This window comes from Nilaparvata lugens, chromosome 2 (genome assembly GCF_014356525.2).
Source record: "Nilaparvata lugens isolate BPH chromosome 2, ASM1435652v1, whole genome shotgun sequence".
In the NCBI taxonomy this organism is placed as follows: domain Eukaryota; kingdom Metazoa; phylum Arthropoda; class Insecta; order Hemiptera; family Delphacidae; genus Nilaparvata; species Nilaparvata lugens.
Window position 1 is genome coordinate 50,734,039 of NC_052505.1, and position 22,529 is coordinate 50,756,567.

Consider the following 22,529-nt stretch of genomic DNA (forward strand, 5'->3'; position numbering starts at 1 on the left):
TGAAGTAGTCTATATGTGCTCATACTAAACATAATACGACGTCAACATTTGTGGTGTTAAACAAATATAATAATACATTATATCATTGATAAGCTCATTAGAAACGTTTAAGTCTTTGTCAAAACACGGCTATTAGATAAGATATAAAATAAGTAATCAGCGCGATAAATCTAAATCCTACTATATTTGCCAACTCTGTGTCATTGGTCTCCATCTTTTTCCCTCTGTGGAGAAAATGCATCGCTGCTGAGCAGCGCATTGGATGAATTGCAATCTAATTTAATCATCCTGTTCATCACTTTAGGCGGCAATGTGCAGCTACTGTAACACTGAAAGTGGGCCTCTTTACGCTCTCCTTTTCCGCATCCCTCTCTTCTTACCAACCATTGTTCGTTTGAGCTTCGTTGTATTAGCTCATAAACAACTGATCTTCAATAAAAATTTTCAACGACCAGCTATGACCAGTATTTCATGGTCTGAGATCGATATAATTTTTTAGTTTTCACAAAATATAGGATTATGGATCAAGTTATTCACTTTGGAATTCGAATAAATTGAGTTTTTAAAGTTCAAAATTATTAGATCTGCTCTAAAATGCAGTATGCTAACCTCTTGATTGAGGAACTTATTGCAAGATATATCAATAGACAATCAAATAAATTGGAGTAGCCTGCTGATATCATGAAACTTGTCGATTTTATTGATAGATGATCATGCTGAGCATCAGTTTACAATGTTTATATGTAGCCTACTTATTCATTTACCGTAAATCATAATGGTGTATTATATAGCCTACACAATATATTTCAACAGATTCATCTTAATTAAACATTAAAGTGAGGTCCACGTTATAATGGCAATGTAAGAAGATAGGAAAAAAGGGTTGCCAGATCTCAGCCTTGCCATCCAAACAACTGATACTGGTATATCTGATGAATTCAAGTGTTCATTATTGTTGAAAATAGTTAATCATATTTTATTTGTCAAGAAAATATATATTTTTTAAAGATGTAATAATAAATTCTCATGATTAAGTAATATTTTGTCAATTAGTTGAATTTCTACATTGTTGATAAACGATGTGACAACATCGCAATGAGTCAAAGAGATAGCGCCATCTGCTTTGTTGAATGATAGCAACACCATTGCAAATTATTACACACTGTCATTTTAACGTGGACCTCACTATAGCTCCAATACTTCTCGTAGCCTACACATGCTTTGCTTCTGTTCCAAAGTAACTCTTATTCTATCACATTGATTATTTTATATTGATTCTCATATTTTTTGAACCAATAATTTATGTGATTTGAAGTTTCAGAAGCAATAATTATTTTTTCCTCTTAACAGAAGCATCTGTAAATATTACATTTTTCGGAATAGCTATCACTTTCTCTTGAATTGAATGTCATCACTGTAACTGATTCATGTTGAATATGAATACTGTAATTACAGGAACGAGTGATCCGTATGTGAAGTTCAAAGTGAGTGGGCGGATGCTGTACAAGAGTAAAACGATTTATCGAGACCTGAATCCGGTTTGGGATGAAAGTTTCACACTGCCTATTGAAGATCCATTCAATCCTATTCATATCAAGGTATGCTATTTCTTTTTTTTCATTTCTGAATAAATCAATCTATAAATAGGCGGAAATTAATTTTTTCAACACAAATCAAGCTGCATTTACAGTGCGATTTGTAGCAAACTTGAATTTGAAAACTACTCTGATTCAAACGAAAATTTCGCAATGTAGGCCTATATAGTATTTCTATTTTGACGTTTTTAACTACTACTAACATCGATTATACAGGGTGAGCATAAAGTCTTGCCCTGATTTAAAAAAATTATTACAGAATAACCGTTTGACATAATAATTTAAATCTGGCGCTGTTACATAGGTTAGTGTTAGTAGTTTTTTTGACCAATAGATGGCAATAGTGGTCCTAAACAATGACGCTGTCTGTTAGTTCACGCTGGTTGTGGTCAAAATGGCGTCGAAGCAGGAAAAACACAATGTGTGCTTTGGTTTCATGAAACGAAATCGCCCATCAGTGATCAGCGTAATTTTTGGGCTTCTTATGGACGCAGTCCTCCTGATGTTAAATCAATAAAGCGATGGTGACAGGTTCAAAGAAACAGGCAGCGTTGAAGATCTTCCTAGAAGTGGCAGGCCTAGTGTGAGTGAAGCAACTGTTGATCATGTTCGGCAATCATTTCAACGAAGTCTGTCTAAATCAACTCGTCAAGCATCACGTGAACTTCAAATACCGCAAGCAAGTGTTGTGAAAATTCTTCATAGAAGGCTTAGGTTGCATGCTTATAAAGTGCAAACCATGCAGGCCTTGCAACCGAATGATTTGCTGAGACGTGCAGAATTCGCAACTGAGATTCTCAACAGGATTGATGGCGCCAACGATTACTTAAATCGCATATGTTTTACAGATGAATCCACCTTTCATGTAAGTGGAATGGTAAATAGCCATAATGTCCGTATATGGGGATCAGAGAATCCACACGCTACTGTACAGTTACAGCGAGACAGTGGAAAAGTTAATGTTTGGTGCGGCCTAATGCACAACAAGGTTTTTGGGCCGTTTTTCTTCATGGAAAAAACCATTATCGCTAACATTTACTTAGACGTGTTGCAACAGTTTATTGCACCACAGTTAGAAGATTATCAACCATGGATAATTTTCCAGCAAGATGGAGCACCCCCCCCCCACTGGGCTTTGAAAGTGCGTAATTTCCTAGATCAAACATTTCCGGATCGGTGGATTGGAAGGGATGGTCCAAACCCTGACCACCCCGCTCTCCAGACATTACTCCCCTTGACTTTATTTATGGGGATATATCAAGGACAGAGTCTTCGCCACACCAGTTGCTGACATCGACGAATTGAAGGCTAGGATACAAGCTGCTGTGTGTACTGTGACAGAACACATGTTACAAAACACCTGGCGAGAACTGGAATACCGCTTCGACATTCTCCGGGCTACCAAGGGGGCACACGTTGAAGTTTACTAACGTAAGTGATATTAAAATAAACTACTAACACTAACCTATGTTACAGCGCCAGATATAAATGGATATGTCTAACGGTTATTTTGTAATAATTTTTTAAAATCAGGGCAAGACTTTATGCTCATTCTGTATTACTGGCAGATGCTATTTGTTACATTAACAAGTAACTAGTTAAATAGGATTATAAAAATGAAAAAAACACGTGGAGCAAAAACCTGCTAGATGAGATTTTGCTGTGCCCTTTGCAAACCTTACGTTTGGAAAAATCTGCTTTATATTGCGCATCTTTGCACATAGCAATACTACCGTATAGTGTTTGACATTAAGGCCCTGAAGGCAATAATTTAGTGACAGAAGAAATTCTTCAATAAATAAACACTAATTAATAGTGAGGCCAGTGCTACGCAAGGTACTTCCTATCCCCCCCCCAAGCGCCCAGGAATCGGTCTGGGAAAGCAATCGATGCATTTTGTCTCCCCAATATTTTTGCCAAAAAAAAACTTGGAAGCAGTAGGCCTAAAGTATAAAACTCTTCAATTTGATTTTTAATTATAATTTTCACAATGACTTGGAATCCAGAAACTTTAATTAAGTTGCTGAGCTTATATTTTAATCCAAATGGCATTCTCTCCAAATACAAAATCAGTAATCATTATTATTGAGAATTCATATTGTACGGTACCTAACATTAATGTACTGTATCAAATGCATGACTATGTTATGGAATTTTATTATTTCTACCTATAATTGTATGACTATAGTACATAATATGTATGTCATACTATAGTCATACAATTATATTATTATTATTTTTTCATTGATAGGTGTATTTCATTTTATTCATTTTTTTGAAAATTTACTCAATATCATAATTCATACCACTATTGAAATCCAACATCAAATCCCATATTTATTAAATTTTATAAATATTATAAACCTGACAACTTTATTTTGATTTTATCTCAATTCTTTCAGGTTTTCGATTATGACTGGGGTCTCCAAGATGATTTTATGGGTTCCGCCTCCTTGGACCTAACAACCTTTGAGCTTGGAAAGTAAGTAGCTCCTCAGTTGCTCTTTCTATTCTATACAATTATTCGTCTCAATTCCAATAATTTTGTCTTATACAGAGTGGCGTACTCTATAACTGTAAATTTTGAAAAATAGTGTCACTTCCAGGAATAAATTCATAGAATTGGTGGATTTACTAATGGAATGCATTTATCATACAATTCATGTTCCTAAAATTTAAATTTTCAAAAGTGACTTTTTAAATTTTAAGATGAGATAGGCAAATGAGCTCCCATTCGGCATTCACAGCCTTTATGGGTGGGTGGTGCAAGAAAACGTGAAATTTTGCAATAAAGTAATTTTCACTTACAGATTTATGAAACTGTTGAACTACTTACTAATGGAGTTGCATGTGTTTATCATGAAATTGATGTTCCTTCGAACAAAATGCCCAAAAGTGCCACTTTATGTTTCAAGATGTCATCAGAAAGATATCTTTCTGCCTCTACAGCATGTCTGTAAACTCTGGATTGACAGTGTAGTTAGCAGATCTTCGACGATGGTAGTAATAATTTCGATTTGAATGTTGCCTTTGGTCCATTTATTGTTGAAGGACGATGATGGTCAACCTTGCCTTCAAGTTATTTCCATGTGGGGACTTGCTCATGACGTCAAACGTGGTTATGCTGTCAAAATATTCTTTGGGTGGCAGTTATATCACCATTCTTATACAAGTTTCACAAGCACTGCTATTGCACGTTTCACACCGATCTAAATGATTCACGATTACTAAATGGCGAAGTGTTCACAAAATTTCCTGTCTCCCGCCGGCGCCATCCTGTTTGAATCAATGTAGAAATACTGGTGAACAGAATGTTTGAAGTTTGAATTGAAAAAATCGATAGAAAATCTATTGTATCTACTTATACCTAACTATATACCTTGATTGATAACAATTCAGGTCATTTATGATTTGGAACATTCTTATTGAGAACAACAAAATTCATGAGATTGAATCTGGTTGACAGTAAAACTAATACCAATACCGTACTTTAATGATGTATGGTTTTCAAATCCTAGTACATTCGAGAACCTTACAGTATATCGACTAATAGATGCTGATTTGTTTTCATGCTTGTTTCCATAGCGTAAATTGGTTTAAATATATTAGTAAAAGATAGAGTGAGTGAAAATGAGTTCAATAACTTCAGAAGTGTTGTATTGAATTCTCTCGTTTAAATTTTCAACACAACCGAATCATTCCTCTTCTAATGATATTTTCAATTCATTTGAAGCAGGGTAATTCTTATTGTTTGCTATTCCTCTTGAATGTTTTGATATTATTTAATAGCAACGAGGTGACTGTATTTCACATTTACTAATAATTATTTTTACGAATCATGTAAAAGGCAAAAATATCTTATGATTTAGATACTTTAAATCCGTTCTTAGTGCGCCTCTAGAGTTAGAGGCACAACCTAACACATTCAATAATTTTTAGTTTGGTGGATTTTCAGGTTTGTTGATGAGTGAGTTAGTGCTATTTTGCAGGAATAATTAGTGCTAAATTATACAGGCTGAACACTACTTCTCAGAGAAAATTCAATGTTTCTTATAATTCAACAGTAAGTTGATATAATTTTTCATAATTGTGTATTCTCTGCAATAGCTATAATGCCAATGATTTTCGATTGCAGACAGAATGATATCACGCTTGAGCTGTGTGATCCTGGGAAAAACGATTACCTTGGTCAAATATTCCTCTCAGCTACACTCTGGCCCAGAACTCAGGAGGACAAGGAACAGGTGAGAAACAGCTTATTATCATATATTTAATGACCAACCATTCTCATCATAAATATTTCGAATGGAAGAATATTCATCCTAAGACATTCATTATTATCTCATTTATGATAATATGGAATACATAAAACATGCATGTATCATACAACATAAGTTACAACATATTAACATTTAATACATATACCTAAACACATAAAATGTATGATTGAATTTGACCATGTTCCTATTCTGGTAAGGAGCGCACTTGATTGATAAAGTTTATGTCTTTGATATTTTCATATGGAATATCAGTAGGGCATCCCAAGCACTGGATTGTTTCTCCATAGGGGATTGTCGAACGCTCACAAAAAATTAATGAGGTTGATGAGAATGTTATGGATTTATTCAACTTTTAAAAAGTCCATTGGCGTTTGAATTAACAAATAAAACTCTGAGAAGACAACATTAATATTATTGTAATATTGTTTTTACCAATTCCTCGTGGTTGTAATAGAATATAAGGTTATTGTAGTTACTAAAAACTCTTAGGGTCGGTTTCAAAGCTCGAGTTCTAGCCAAGTTCTAGATTTTGAACAGCTGGAGTCAGAAAATTGGCTTTCCGAAACGGGGCGTAGTTATAGTCCACATTTAAATTAAAATATCGGGGGACCGAGCTTTGCTCTGGAATGTAAAAGCATAGAAAATTTGTAACGAAAGATTGAATTTATAGTTTATTTATTCATTTTCTCATTCGTACAATTATTTTTACAGTTATATGAGAAGGCACAACAGGCTTATGCCCACAACTGTCCTTTGTCAAATTTATACTACAGTCCAAATCAAAATCTAGGTTAAGCTACTATCACTCATCAAAATAACAATTCATTCATACTTGAAAAAACAAACACATCATCAATTATTGCAAATAGATATACTATAAATTCGATTTAGAATGATATACTATGTTTGCTACAATATTTGTTCATATACTATATACTATTCTACACTAACAGCATCTATTTACTTTTTAGGACTTTCTGAAGTTAACATGTTTTCTAAAAAAAGAAATAAACGAAATTGAGTTTTTCTTGCTGAATTTTTCTTCTCGTGTGATCAGCTGAATGATCCCACACATGCAATCGTTCACTCACTTTCATTACGGTACCGACAGGCGACAAAATTTCCAGCTGTTTTTTCAAGGACGTATTTATCCTTTTAATGTCCTTCAGCGAGTTATCCCAGATTTGAAACCTAGTGAAATCGAATTTTCATATCATAAACCCACTTTGTTCCATATTTCGTGAGAATCGTTAGAGCCGTTTTTGAGATCTGGTCACATACATATATATAAACATTTAAACATCTAAACATATAAACAGAAATTGCTCGTTTAATAGTACAGGATTTCGGAAAACTAGAAAATTGAACACAAAGTAAAATAAAGAGAAAATACTGTAAAGTTTCAGCTATTTTGAATTATTAAGGAATGTTTCATTTTGTCAAGGAAAAACGTTTCCAATTATAGAAATGAGAAAATAAAGATTATCATGAAAACTGTGACGACGCCTCGTTCTGGAAAGCCAATTAATTTTCTGACTAGAATGAGTGGAAGATAGAGTGCCCAGTTTATAATGTACGTGTGTTTTACTCTGTAATTATAAAATGATTTATTAGGATACACTAAATTAATCATCATTGTAAACTGTAGAAAAACGTTTTTGAATAGACCTGAACCTTTATTGTATCAATGGATGCGGCTCTTGGATTCGATTCATTAGACGGTAAATAAAACATTTGCACTTTCTTCTGCTCTCCGCATTCATGCACTTGTAATTCCAAAAGCATTACAAAGTATTCACGACTAATACTTGCAGCTCAATACTGCTTCACCATACTATCTCCTTTCCACATTTAGTGCATCACAAACAATTAAATCCAGATTCAATCAAGCTACAATTTATTTGGTGTCGAAGACTGTACCGTATCTGATTTTAATTGCTGTTTTATTCACTCATTGTTGAGTAGTTATTGTAGACTCTACTAGCAGTTGCAAATTTTACTTTCTAATAAGTCTTATCAACTTCCAGAATTGACTAAATTCATGCTTAATCTTATTTTTCCCATCGCAAATTATTTGATACTTTGAATTGCTACTCACTTCTAAAGCTCTCATAAAGAAGATTTGTAGATTTAATCAAGATCTCATATGGTAGAGTAACTAAAGCTCGTATTTACTGATATATAAATTCGAATTTCTAGGCAATTTTTGCTTTTCTTGCAATAATTGTAGTTGTGCTGGACTATGAATTTATTACCAATTTATTACTCTTCTCATTCTAGACGTGCTACCTTGGTACTGTAGCTAGCCCACTCATTCATCACCTGTATCTCACTATACTGTACTTTAAACAAAAAAATCATACCCAATGAGATCTACTCAATGTGCTATCTAGCACATTCGAAGAACTTTTAAGAGGAACAAAACTGAACGATGGAAGAAAAAGTGGGGAGTGAAGGAGTGAATTAATAATTTTTATTTCAAGGTGTATAAATATGAAAATGAAAATGTTTTATTGGCAGAAATATAAAATTACGAAATCTTACAAATACATAATAAAAGCAATACAAATTTTACAACATGAGGAAATACTATTACAAAATAAAATGCAATGCCAATTGAGTATTTGCATCTCGAGGTACCTACTAAACCTGATTGAGATGGTGATATAAAATTGATTACAAAACTATAGCGCTAAAATGTAGTTACTAAGGCCGACAGTCGCATATGAAGTGACACATATTACATAACAGTATCGATGATTTATCAATTTTAGCTTCGAAGTATATTGTACAATATTATGATATACAAGTCTACATGAGAATTCTAAAAAAGTATCTATATTCCCACATTCCATTACAAATCTCTTGACATCTTTCAAAAACCTTGATCGTATCTTGCACTGCCTTATCTCCAAGGGCAGTAGATGGTAGAACTTTGGAGCCAAATAAGAAAAAAAATTCATGAAGTGACTTTTGTTTGGTTTAGGTATACAAGCTTCGTATTTATTTCTCAAATTAAAATACTCATTGCCATTAACGCTCCTATCAAAGAAGTTCCTGAGCACTTTGTAGACATATAAATTTTTCAATGGAAGTATAGCTAATTCTCTAAAGAGAGGTGCTGTGTGTTCCAACTTTGCCTTGAAGGAGATAATGCGAATGAAAGATTTCTGTAAAACAACTATCGGCCTCAGAGTTACAGTGTATGCTCCTCCCCACAACGCTAGATCATATTCGAGTTTAGAATTTATCAAAGCATAGTATACAGACTTTAATAGAATGAAGTTACACACTGATCTAAAGAGATAGAATACTCTTATGTATTTCATGAGTTTCTGTTTCAAATAGTGTAACGATTTAATTTTTGGTCACTGTTCGTGAGCCATGTTGTAAGGGTTTTAAAATTATGTCCCTGTTCTAGGGAACATGTGCAACGGATTTTTTTTTCTAAATTAATAATTTGCAACCCCTTTTTTTAAGAGAAGAGGGTTTGATGATCGGAACTAAATTTATTCAAAAAATATAAGAAAATTTAAATAGGAAATTTTATATTCTTTGGGATGATTTTGAATGGAACAATATATTAGGAGGTGGATGAATATAGTTGGAACTGGCAGAATGATAGTGATAAAATGTGATATTTAACTCACCGCTGTTGTTAATAATTCCCTTACTCACGAGACGACACAGCTTGACACGGCAACTTTCGGGATCGCACCGTTCACTGCCAACTTTGTAACCGCACTGTCTTTTTCAATCACTATCGGTTCATAACTTGTATTTTCCTGTACATTTGGTATCACTGCCAGTAAGGAACGGGAAAAAAAAGAGGGTGAAGGAGTTGTTTTTCAACTATTATGTGTTGGAGCTTGGCTAGAGCTGCCTTATCTGCTACGATAGTTGGCAGATAGCAGAGTTGGAATGAATTAATTTTGTTTTAGAAAATTGGACAATATTTTTATTATTATGAAAATGGATAGTTACAATAGTTTAGATGCTTTTTCCATGTGACTTTATTATCTAGTACTAGCCCAAAGTATTTGATTTCTTCGACTTGTTCAAGTTGGGGGCAATCACAGATAGTGGTCTCGGTACAAGATAGGCTATGATACCTCAATGGCGTTGGAAAACGGATATATCTTGAAATACTAAAGATCATGAATTTTGTTTTGGGACTCATTATCATAAAATTGTTTGTAAACCACCATCTCAGCCCTATTATAAATCATGCTGCATGTCGATGTGTAATTTTTCTAATGTTTTGGCCCGATAGAAAAGAGCGGTGTCATCTGCAAAGACAGTAAGTTCCCCCTTGAATGACCCATTGCATAGTTCATTTACGCAGATGAGAAACAATGGCCCCGATAAGACGGATCCCTGAGGAATACCGAATTCGACTGTTCCTACATTACTGAGACTTTGATTGACTTTAGTCTGTTGTGTTCTTCCGGACAAGTATGAACGGAACCAGCTGAGTGCAACACCCCTAACTCCCGCTTCCTCTATTCTTGATAAAAGAAGAGAATGATCGACAGTGTCATACGCTTTCATAATGTCGACGAATATTCCAGCACACATGTCTCCATCATTGAGTGTCCCATATACTTTAGTCATGAAGTCGAGCAAAGCTTCTTCAGTATTTAATCCCTCTCTGAAACCATACTGGTTATTACTGAAAAAATTGTGTTTTGACAAAAAGTGAACAAAGCGGGCCTTGACAACCTTCTCTAGAATTTTTGAAAACAGAAACAAAAGTGCGATTGGGCGATAATTTGTGTGGTCATTCTTGTCAGACTTCTTGTACAAAGGTTTTATTATAGTTTTTTTTCAATATCTCGGGAAACAAACCAGAACTGAGACTTAGGCTAAACAGGTATACTAAAATATCTTCAATATCAGGTAAAACATGTTTTAAAATACAGGGGTTACATGGTCGAATCCAGGAGCTTTTCGATTGCTGTGTGAATTTACTATATTTCTAATCTCTTGGACTGATGTTGGGTGGAAAAAAATGCTATCGCTTATTAAAGTTTTCATGAAAATTTCGGAGTTTGTGTTATTATTTTGAGGTTGAGAAGGAATATCTAACATTATCTCATCTCTAAGACCTCCAGCTATTGTACAAAAAAAATTATTAAATATGTTAGAGGTTAATTCTGGATCGTCAACAATTGTTCCATTTTTGTCTTTCGTCAATGAAATATTCTGGTTGTGATTTTTCTCATTTCCAATTACATGATTTATTGTCTGCCATTGTTTTTTTTGCATTCATTTTATTGCTCTCAAACAATCTTCTGTGTAGTACAAGTTTCTTGTTTGCTCAATCTGAGATCGTAAAACATTTTTAAAAACATTATATTCTAATTTAATTTCTAGATTTCCAGGATGACTCAAACATTTTTTATAAAGAGAGTTCTTTCTTTCGACTTGGTTTAAGAGAATGTCGTTCATCCAAGGCTTCAATTTCGTCTTGAATTTTGTTTTTGAAATAAACTGAGCTGATTCCATACATGAGAAAAGTTTATTTAAGAAAATTTCAAACCCCATTGAAACGTCACCCCCAAAAACGTCATTTCAATTGGTTTCTCGGAGTAGACGTGAAAGAAGAGTAAAGTTATTTGATAGGTTTTCAGTTTTGTTTGTTTTCGGTTTCCCTAATTTGTAATCCAAACATGCAGAAATCATTCTATGATCGGTAATATTACTATCAATTATAAAGCAGTCAATTCCATAGGTGGCGCCTATTTTCTGTCTTGAGAAAATGTGATCAATAAATGTATTGGAGTTGTTGAATGATTGAGTGGGAAAATTTATGTGTGATAAGAGCCCATGACTTGACATAATAATTTTATAAACGTCTGAGATTGGCTTTAACAAATCTATGATATTGATATTGAACTATGATATTGAACTATGATATTGAACTATAATATCAGCACCAACGAATTTTGGGTTCGGAGTTAGGTGGTCTCTTCCTTATCTTGTCAAACCTCAAGTTAATATGATAATATGATCCTCGACTATATTTTTTAATAAGAAAGAGGAGGGTTGTATTTCATCGTTTGTTTGCATCAAACCATGTCAAATTGTGGATTGCACACTGGAAAAACGGAAATGATTTAGATCATCTCCAAATTTTGCACATAGATTATGAAAATATCAATCTCGTGCACCTCAAAGCCCAAATTTTAATTTTCCTTCTAGATTTTTCATAATTAATGTTCAAATTCCAATCATATGGGACATGAAATTTCATACGGCATACATTGTTGAAAAATGTGCTTGTATAAAGGAAGCTCATAGAGAAATTGATACGCTGGTAGCAATGTGTAGCAATTTATGTGTTTCGACACAGGAAGCTCATGTTTCGATACACGAGTTTTGATACAAATAATTATGCTGGCCTATGTATAAATGATACTGATAAGATGTTACAGGACATTATATACAGTTCACAGGCCAAAGCAACATAATAATTATATAAAGGAAAGAATTGGCTAGAAATTCACAAATGGAACGCATCACCACATTTCAACTACTGGACTGATTAACTTGACATTTCGCATATCGATTTTAAATTAACAGAGGATGGTTCTAAGCCAATTTTAAGTTCTTCAAGATTTCAGTAGGTCAAGTTTTTAATGAGACCCTTGCGGAGGACGGGTTGCCTGCTAGTACTAGTAGTTTTGTGAACAGTAGACCTCACGCAGTATTCTCATCCACAAGTATTACCTGATTGAAACTATAGACCTTATGAAAATACAGCAATATACTGGCTTCTCCACACATCTGTGTAATCACTTGTCAGCTGATTTATGATGAATAATTTGTATAGTCTGATTTTTACTCTAATATTGGCGTATGAAGGAGGCTCCTTTTTCCTTTTATATCATCCTGGAATGCAAAATTTCCAAAAACCTTGTATATACGTCGATGCGCAATTAAAAAAGGAACATACCTGTCAAATTTCAATGTCGTAAATGCCGTAAATGCGCAACATATAAACATTTAAACATTCAAACATTCGAACATTTAAACATATAAACAATCAAACATTCAAACATTTAAACATTTAAACATTCGAACATTTGAATATTTGAACATTTAAACATTATGAGAAATGCCAAACCGTCGACTTGAATCTTAGACCTCATTTCGCTGGGCCAATTAACTATATTACAACCATCATCTATGTACCTAATGCTATCAACTAGTAAGATATTTTCAAAGTACAATAGCTAGTTATTGTACTGTGAACAAAGCGATACAAAATCCTCATAAACGCAAGAAACCGTCTAGTGTAATAATTACACTTTCATAACCACACATGAATGGGTTTTCACAGAATAAAAAAAAACTGAAGTAGTCTGTGAATGGAGATTCCACCTTTTATTTGTAAAGACTAATCTAAATACTGATAAGTACGTCAAAGTGGAAATTTCAGCATTAATTAATTACGGTACCTCTACGAGTTTCCTCATTCAACTCAAGTTAGCAACGTGCTTATCTGAGAGAATTCGTCACACTGTTATTGTTGATTTTTGTGAAGTATATAGGCTAGACCACAATCATGCCATATCTTTTGTGAAAGATTTGTAGCTTCGAACTATCTACGTGCGTTATATTCAGTATTGTTTTGTGAACTGAGAAATCGCTTTGATTTTTATTTTTTTCCCTAACTTTATTGTTCAAGTTTCTTATGAATACCTTGTGAATTCTGTCATTTCCATAGTTCTTACGCGATTGTTTATGATGAAAACGTGTTTGTACGATGCTCAACCACTCAGAAAGAAAATTGAAATCCCCCACAAAAATATGTTTGAGTTTTCTGTCGGCTATGAAAGAAACAGTAAGTTCTAATCGAATTCTAAATAATATGTTAAATGTTTCAATTATCATCGCATCACATATCATCATATCATTAGACTTCTCTCATATTCTAAAACATCGAATTGCTTTCATTTGCATCATCTTTTATTTGTCATACTGTTATTAACTAATGTATTTACAGCATCATTTTCTCAAGTTTGATGTGTTGTTACCATGTCTAACCCTCTGCTCATGAAAATGGCCCCTGATATCCCTTATTCGTATCAGACTTACTAAGACTCACTTTATAAAATCAGCATCTGATAACATTGGTTTGCTACCCTTGTCTGTCATTAGACAAAGCAAATAGGCTAGCTGTATTTAGCCTGTCCAACTCCGCACCGTTGCCAACATCGTTTGTTGACTATGTTCAAATATAATCAACTACCACAATATTTTATCTCATTTGAAAATTTATTATTAAGTCATGAATCTATATATTTTTTGGTGAATATAATATGAACGAATCTATAATTCATCATTATCACCAAGAATGAACAATAGCTATTAATAATAATAATATCGTGTGGCCTGACTGTCTCAGGTCTGGTGTCAGAGTTTTCAGGTCGCAACTGATCAATTTCAGGGCCTCTGACATGACCTAACGACTGCTTTTTAGGCAGCCGGGACCGACGGCTTAACTTGTCCATCCTAAACACGGGAGTGGCCCGAGAAAAATATCTAAAAGTATATTATTATTATAATACTTGAATCACGACGGTGGAAAAAAAACCTGTCAACTGTAAGTACAGCATATCATTTCCACTGACATCATAACGTGAATCTCACTATAGACTGGCATCCTTCAATTCACCTTTTGCTTCTAGCATCTTCACTGTACTAGATTTTCATAAACTCATATTATGAGACAAGCCTAAGCTATTGCTCCATATTGCTCTATTGCTTCTGTTGAATTGTATTGGAATCGAGAGTATCATTTATAGGAGTGGGTAGAGGGGGACAATTTTCACATCCTCAATAGGTTTGGAAATTTTATCAGAAGTATTTCACAAGACATGCAGCTTTGAATATACAAATTGGCCATTTTTTTTGTATTGGAATATGGGCTTAACTAAACTCAACCATAAATTTTTCATTTTTCGACCGAATTTGTCTTACGATGCATGATTTTGGACTGCCTTGACGAGCCGAGAAGAATGAAGTGTAGTACGATGAAATCTGATCATTGGGTCAAAAGTTATAAGTGTTTGAAATGTTGATCCTTGAGGTGTCCTTGAGCGCGCCTCTCCACTAGGAAATACTAAAATGAAGTGCATCTAACGGGTGATTCTCATAGAACATAATCTCATGAGCTTATGTTATTGTGCGAAATATCAATGTGAGGACAATGTAGTTGTTGATGATGGTTGAAGCTGAAAATTAGGTGTTTTTCACGATACAAGGAGCATTGTTGTCAAGTGTACCTGGAAATCTATATGAGATAGAGCGCTCTACCTGATCTCGAATTGTAGAGCACAAAAATACGTCCAGAGGGATTTTGAATTATACATCTAAATGGTAACAATCGGAAGATATTGTTGATCAAAATCTATAATACATCAAAAATTGATTCTCTCTTCAAATTTCACTCATTTTTGAAAAATCAAACTCAGTACTCATTGGAGATAGAAAGTACCGGATGATCTCATTTTATTCAGAATTTTTCAATCTAAAAAAAAGGTGAGACCAACTTTCTCTGTCCGATTATGAGATTTGGAAGAAATAGCTGAAAACTGGAAAATGAGCCGAAAATACGAGGTTTTTGGGCCACTCTGTATCTAGCACAAGGAAATTTTGCATGAAGAAATTGGTTCTGGACTTCTCTTATGTACCAAAAAAATATATTGAAAAATCAGAACTACAATATAAATTGCATGCACCAATGTATATAGTGACTGGACTAATATTGGAATATGGGCTTCAGCACACTCAATATAGTATATTTCGCACCTAGAGCAGAAAATGAGATTTTTCCGGCTCGAAATCGGTTTTCAAGTCCGAGGCCGTAGGCCGAGGACAAGAAAAGATTGAGAGCCGGAAAAACATTTTTGCCCATGGTGCAAACGCTATTTTTCGCCACACACAAAAATAAACAATATATATATATATATATATATATATATATATATATATTATATATATATATATATATAATAGTTGTTTACTAAGCACTTCTGAAAGCAGAAGTGGAAGGTGATTGCTCTAGCAAATCTGAGGTAATCTGAAGGGGCGATGTCAGGATACACCACCGTCAAAGTCAGACACATCCATCCTAGCACTGAAAATCAGTCTTGTTTTGGCGGTGGCCACTTTTGCCGTTCTTGTGCTGAAAAAGAAGTGTCTTGTTTTGGCGGGGCGAGTCCGTGACTAATTTCTCTACCTGGAAAACAGTCTCTGGTTGTCGCTATCAGCTTTTGACGCTTATGTCAGAATAGCTTGGAAGTAAACTGGTTTCAATTTTGTCACAGACTGTACTTTCTTTGAAATATTCTTTTTAGAACTTAGTGTGACTGTAGAAGTGTGTGTGTGACCACCATTAGACAATACTCCTGCGTGACATTGTATCTTATCTCAACCTTATTTAGTTCTATTGCTTCCTCTCTCATTCTCTCTCTCTCCCACTCTCTCTCTCTTCCCCTCCATCACCCTCTCTCTATCACTCCTGCGCCTTTCTCTCTCACTTTCTCTCTCTGTCTAACACACACTCTCTCTCTCTAACTCTCTCTCTTACCCGGTTGTGTGCTAATGCTCTCCTTTCTTCAAAACCCCTCAGGGTTTTGTTATTATTTCATACAATGCTTCAGACATAATTATCTACAACCTATCTTGAATTTGACTTTCCCATGCCTAGATTTGTAAATTTCTTTGTGTCAATAATATTCATTACTATCAACTCTTGCTTGTAATATTGTGAATTCCCCCATTCCACCGAGTAGGATTGTATAATATAGTTGATGTAGCATCGTACTGGAGGGTTGATGGTTGAATGTGAGAGAGGGCCGACCGTGCAAAAAAAAAACTAAAACTGCAATTCAATTAAATCCTCACTTCTTCACTTTCTCACTATAGGCCTATATCCCTCACAACCACACTCTCTTGTGAAATACACAATCCCCTACACTGAAATAATTTGACTCCTTCAAGTTATGTGCTCCCAACTTGATAATACCGCCCGTTGTTCTCTCAATAATATTTGTTGAACGAGCGTTAGCAAGTTCTTACTTTTTACTCAAGTTCATAGTTGTAGCCAGTCTGTGGGTTTGCTTGTTTGTTTGAATGCACTACAATAACTTTAGAAAGAGTTGATCAATCAGCTTCAAATTTTGAACACACACTCTTCGAACCTTTTTACAGGTCAAGTTCGTTGAACAACAAAATATTTTACTCACTTCTTCGTCCTTTTTCAGGATATAAAAGTAACATTGAAAGTACTGCATGGGACAAAATAACTTGCTCCTGTGTGTCTGCCTGACTATTATCCTTCAGTAGCATACGCGTAATATTAATGATACAAATTGTGATGGCAGTTGCTATGTCGTTGGTATTATTGATTTAACAAAATTTAAATTCTGATTCTGAATCATTTACCCATACGGAGAAACCTATGAAGTCCTATGGATTCACGTAGGCCTACAACGTAATATTAATAGGAAAACAGCTTAATGTTCCTTTTCCAAAGATAATATAACAGTGGGCTCCACTGGGATTCTTACTCAAATTGAAAAACAATTCTGTAGGTAGCTTCAAATTTTGGTCTGCCATCTTCGTTCCGCCACATTGAATCAAAAATTTTCTATGGGAAGGTTTTAATACAAGATTCAAATAATAAAGAATTTCAAGAGACAATGAATGGTGGAAATCGCTCATAAATATATCAAACCGTTTCAAAGATATTCACATTTTAGTGTTGAAGTTTTTGGATATCTGTGATACAGAAATATTGCTCGCCTAGAACAGGATAGATTATTCATCACATATTCTTATCATTATCGTTCCCTAGCAACCTATTTTAAGCGTTTATAGTAGCTGCTGAGAGAGATTTATGTGATAGATATACCTGAATAATACTATTAAATACTATATTCGACTAAACAACGAGTGACCCAAATGAAGCGATTCAAATATAAAAAAAAAGAAAAATGGGAATGCGAAAAATATTATAATATTTGGAACTCCATTACTTATCATTTAATTAAGAGACATTTATGGGATTAATAATTTATTGAAAAACACTAATAATTTAGCAATATTGCACTAATAGTTCTAATTTTAGATGACTCTCTCCTGGATTATTGAATTATGTGTTTATTATTCCTCAGTGATTGCTGCATCATCTGAGAAAACTTCGTAAAAGTGATCTCTGTTCGAAATTAACAGAATGCTCAAGTATAGACATTTAGAAGAAAACAAACATTTCATTTAATGTTCATTGAAATCGACCACATCAGTATTATTTACACGTGAATTACCGGTAGTGTATTGTTAATGTATTAAGATTTGAGAAGATAATATGAGCATCATATTGGTTTTTCTCTCAATGATTGAAATGAATGGCTTAATTGCTTTTATATAATCATGAAAATATCACAGTTTATTACATTCCAGTACAATTATCTTGTTTCACAATCCATTTCTAAGTAGAGCTCATAAGTATCGTAATCTTGCCATACAATTACCATACAATAATTGAACTTGATTTCATTCAACTTCAGTGGTGCCATTTCACCAAACTGCTGAAGCGGGGGGGCAAAAACCAAGAGGTATTGGGGGGGGGGAGGAATACCCCCAAAGGATAGAGGGACCTGGGTTTTCCCTCATAAATGTTACATTAGAAGATGTTATTATATGCTTCATTTTTTCCAATGTTATACAAATGTGGTTGAAGTATCAATACAAACATAGGTATACATTATTAGTTATTAAATTCAATCATGGAATATTTATTAGAAATATGGGTCTACAGAGAGGCCCTAGAGTAGGAATACACTGAAACAGATTTCTTAAAAATCATGGAAAAAGATAAATTTTTCTTTTACAATGACAATTTCATTTGGGATCATATTCTAATTGGAAAATAACTTTCAGTTAGAAAGCTAAAGATACATCAAGCTGTTCCCATAATTCTCAACAACCCTTTACATACATTTTTGATTGTCTGATTGTGCCCTTTCTTTTGCTTTCACTGTGACATCTCGCAACTTGTTAATTCTCACATTGAAATTTATTCAATAACTCACTTATTGTGCTCTGATCAATAAGTGTACCCATTCTGTATTCAAACTATACCACGGAGAAAAATATATTATTTATTACTCTGTACCCGTATCCATACTTTCAAGGCAATTTTGCTACATTGTTGATACTGTAGAAGGAATTATACTACTGCTGATAAAGAAAAGTATTAAATCATTATGAGACTCTAAGGATTCGAGTAGATAGACCCGCATTATCATTATTTATCTGATTCTTGAGGGGGGCCTAGGCTCCCTAGGCCGCTGATTATAAGTAAGAATTAATATTGATATTTTCATAATACAGTACACCTGAAGAATTGGCAAAGTTTATGGTAAGGGGTGAGGAGGTACTCAGCTCTTCCAACTAACATCGGATTAGTTTTGTGCAGTCTACTATAACAGACGTTCCCATATGGATGTTACTATAGACGTATTTATCATCATATTCAATTTTTGTTTGTTAGTTGGTATGTCTGATGGAAATCGAAAACGGCACTAACGATTTTGATTAAGTTTGAAATATAGTATATAGTTTGAAATATAGAGTTTGTGATACGAAAATCATCATTTGGATTAGGACTCACTCATGTTTAGGATAACTCACTGAGGGAACTTAAAAATGATTAGGTACGGTAATAATATTCATCAACCGAGTAGCAGCTGACAGAGAGTTTTCCGTCGTCAGTTGAAAACAGTTGATCAAGAGAGTTTTTCATCGTCAGTTGAAAACAGCTGATCGAGAGAGTTTGCCATTGCCATTGTCAGTTGAAAACGAGACAGATGTGTTGAGTCACCAAGTTTGTTGACGTCATTTTTTTGAAGTTATTGCATGATTCGAGAAAATAGGTGCAGAGAGCAGCCGAGTGACAGCAACGCAACGCAAATTTGAATTTGAAACATAATGATTGCGGTAATATTAATCAGGTAAATGCTAAAGTAGTCAGTTCTAATATACCTGAGTAATTGAATTATAACAATTCATTTACTTCTAAATTTCCATCTCTATGCCTTTGTACTTTCAACTCTGTTTCTTTGATATTGTTATCGTCATAGACGTGAAGTAGATAGATAAGGGTGGGTGTCTTCCATGAGTAAAATGAAATGTCTATTTCCGACTTCTGCAGTTGAATACTTGTAGCTAGTAGTTATGTGAACAGTAGACCTCGTACAGCATTTATAAACAGATCTCATTGTCAATATGTCACCCCAATTAGCCCTTCGGACATCGGAAAAAAGAAACCGGTACCGTGACGAGAAATCGTAAGTGTTGAAACGGCCAATGACTGATTGGCGTGTATTGACGATGACAATATTACCTGTTATAAATAAAACCGAGAGCATTGCCAAGCTGTAATCATCAAAAGCTAATTTACAAACATGCCAACATACATATACAGACAAAAGCAAATCCCGTCGTTGAAACGTAGAAAAATCAATCATCAAAATATTATCATGAAAAAATAACATTTTCCCGCTATTTTGGGAAATGATAACTGTATATCTTCCAGTATTGAAAATGACATTCGAAATGAAAAACAATACTGAATAATTTTATTATATTCAAAATTCTCAATGCTCGAGTAATTAACCCTCCAGTAGGCCTAGACTACATTCAACACAGTAGAACCTATATAATTTGTAGCTCACGGGACCAAGCATCTAATACGAATTTTGGAGGGTGACGAATTATATATCAAGCTCTGCAATATCGAGGCTGATAAAACAAAATACGAGAAAATTATATCACTGATATTGATCCCATCATTGCCCATAATTAATTCATAATATAGCCTCTATGAATGAATATTAGAAAATATTGTTAAATATTAATTTGACATACTTGTAAAAGATTTCAGAGATCAATACAACTGTTCATTAGCGAGTTCATCAATCAAGGGTGTCTCTAGTTATATTATTATATGTGAATCCATAGAACTTTAAAGTTCACTCCGTATGGGTAAATAATTCACAATCAGAATTCAAAATCCCTAAACTAATAATACCAATTACTATAACGTTAAAGGTATTGCTATCACAAGTTCTATTATCTAATACATATATAGGCTATGGTGGAAACAAACAATACCTAGACAGACAGACAGACATTAGCGAAAGCGAGTTGATGTAAAATTTGTATATTAATCAGCTGAATTCGGGGCATTAAGGACAGTACCTATATGTGATTATTCTTAAATAGCATTAGCTGTTATGAATAAATGGGTAAATTGTGGTAATTGCATGCAATTAATATTCCAGCTTACTAATGATAAATCACAACACCCTTTTTTCCAATTCACTTCATCAGTTGATGTGATTTTCGGTCTCCTCATCACTGGAGTTATTAGTTACTGTAGCATAATTTTCGATGAACTCATTACTGGAGTTATCAGTTACTATGGCATATTAGTGTATTTATCTTTATGGGAATACTAATTACAGTGTTTTTGATGACAAAACTACGAATTATAGAGAAGTTTCAGTGTACGAAGTGTATGAAGTTATTTTTGTTTTGTGTCAAGAAATTTACTAATAGTTCTATTATTTAAGCTCCAAATAACTGCAGAAAAGAGAGACAACTGCACAAAATAGGAATGATATATAGGACTTATAAATAGATATATAGGACTGATAAATAGGAATTATACAGTTACAAGATAAGTCATCGCCTGATATTACTACGAAGAGGGATAGAAAATAGTGATAGGTTTCAGAAATAAATTGTCAATGGTCTTGTTAAGAATAGCCTACATGTGAGGATTCATCAGAACAATACCATTGTTTGAAAACCAGACAGCTCTGCGTAGTACAGTCCGTCCAAGAAGTATAACCTGATTGTCTTGTTTTTGAAGTGTCAGAGATTCGATGTGTCTGACTTTGTCGTTTCTGTACGGATGTAAAAGTGTCCCGTTTTGGCGCCTAACGCACACGCCAATTCGAGACTCTTTCAAAACAGTCTTTCCCTGTCGCTGGCGTACGGTGTCGATGGATGAGATAGTCGCTGTCCACTCCTGTCAGGTTCTGGGTATGTCGGAGGACTAAGGTGGCGCGTACCCAATCTGAATATCAGGAAATTGTCCAAGTATTTTTAGTTTTTATTCTGATTTGTCTAAATAACCTGAAAGACGATGTTCAATTATGTGGGAGGTTGAGTTTATACTTTTTCATTCTTTCAAATGACAATAAGATGATATTATTATAAATGTTTTTATTATTGAATAATGAACACAAATAATGAAAAGTTTTTTGATCAGCTGTTTTTTGATCACCTTTCTTAGTTCCATGTTAGCGGCTGGAAAGGGTACTCAAAATTTGGAATTATCAAAATCTAGCTGAAAAGGGCTAGAAACTTGTTCTGATGTCAGACGAGAGTCTTCTGCAAACAGTGTCTTTCAGATCCACATAGGGACTGAAAAACAGCTGCTTTCTGTGCAGTGTGCCGATAATAAATTTTCCATTTCTCCTACGAATTTGACTTATGATGCATGAATTTGGACCGCCTTAACAAGACGAGAAGAATGAAGTGTAGTACGATGAAATCTGAGCACTGTGTC

The 22,529-nt window shown here is 34.2% G+C and overlaps 1 protein-coding gene across 10 annotated transcripts in view; it reads left to right on the forward strand.

Moving 5' to 3' along the window:
• Positions 1-22,529, forward strand: part of LOC111050980 (multiple C2 and transmembrane domain-containing protein) — a 300,854-nt gene that overhangs the window by 149,176 nt on the left and 129,149 nt on the right. For 9 of the 10 annotated variants that reach the window (XM_039421447.1, XM_039421455.1, XM_039421456.1 and 6 more), the window contains 3 exons: positions 1,456-1,598; positions 3,998-4,077; positions 5,731-5,839. In XM_039421447.1, coding sequence (XP_039277381.1) covers positions 1,456-1,598; positions 3,998-4,077; positions 5,731-5,839 — 332 coding nt within the window. Of the gene's footprint in view, positions 1-1,455; positions 1,599-3,997; positions 4,078-5,730; positions 5,840-7,593; positions 7,597-22,529 lie in introns of all 10 variants that reach the window. The other variant, XM_039421449.1, reaches the window with a different exon arrangement.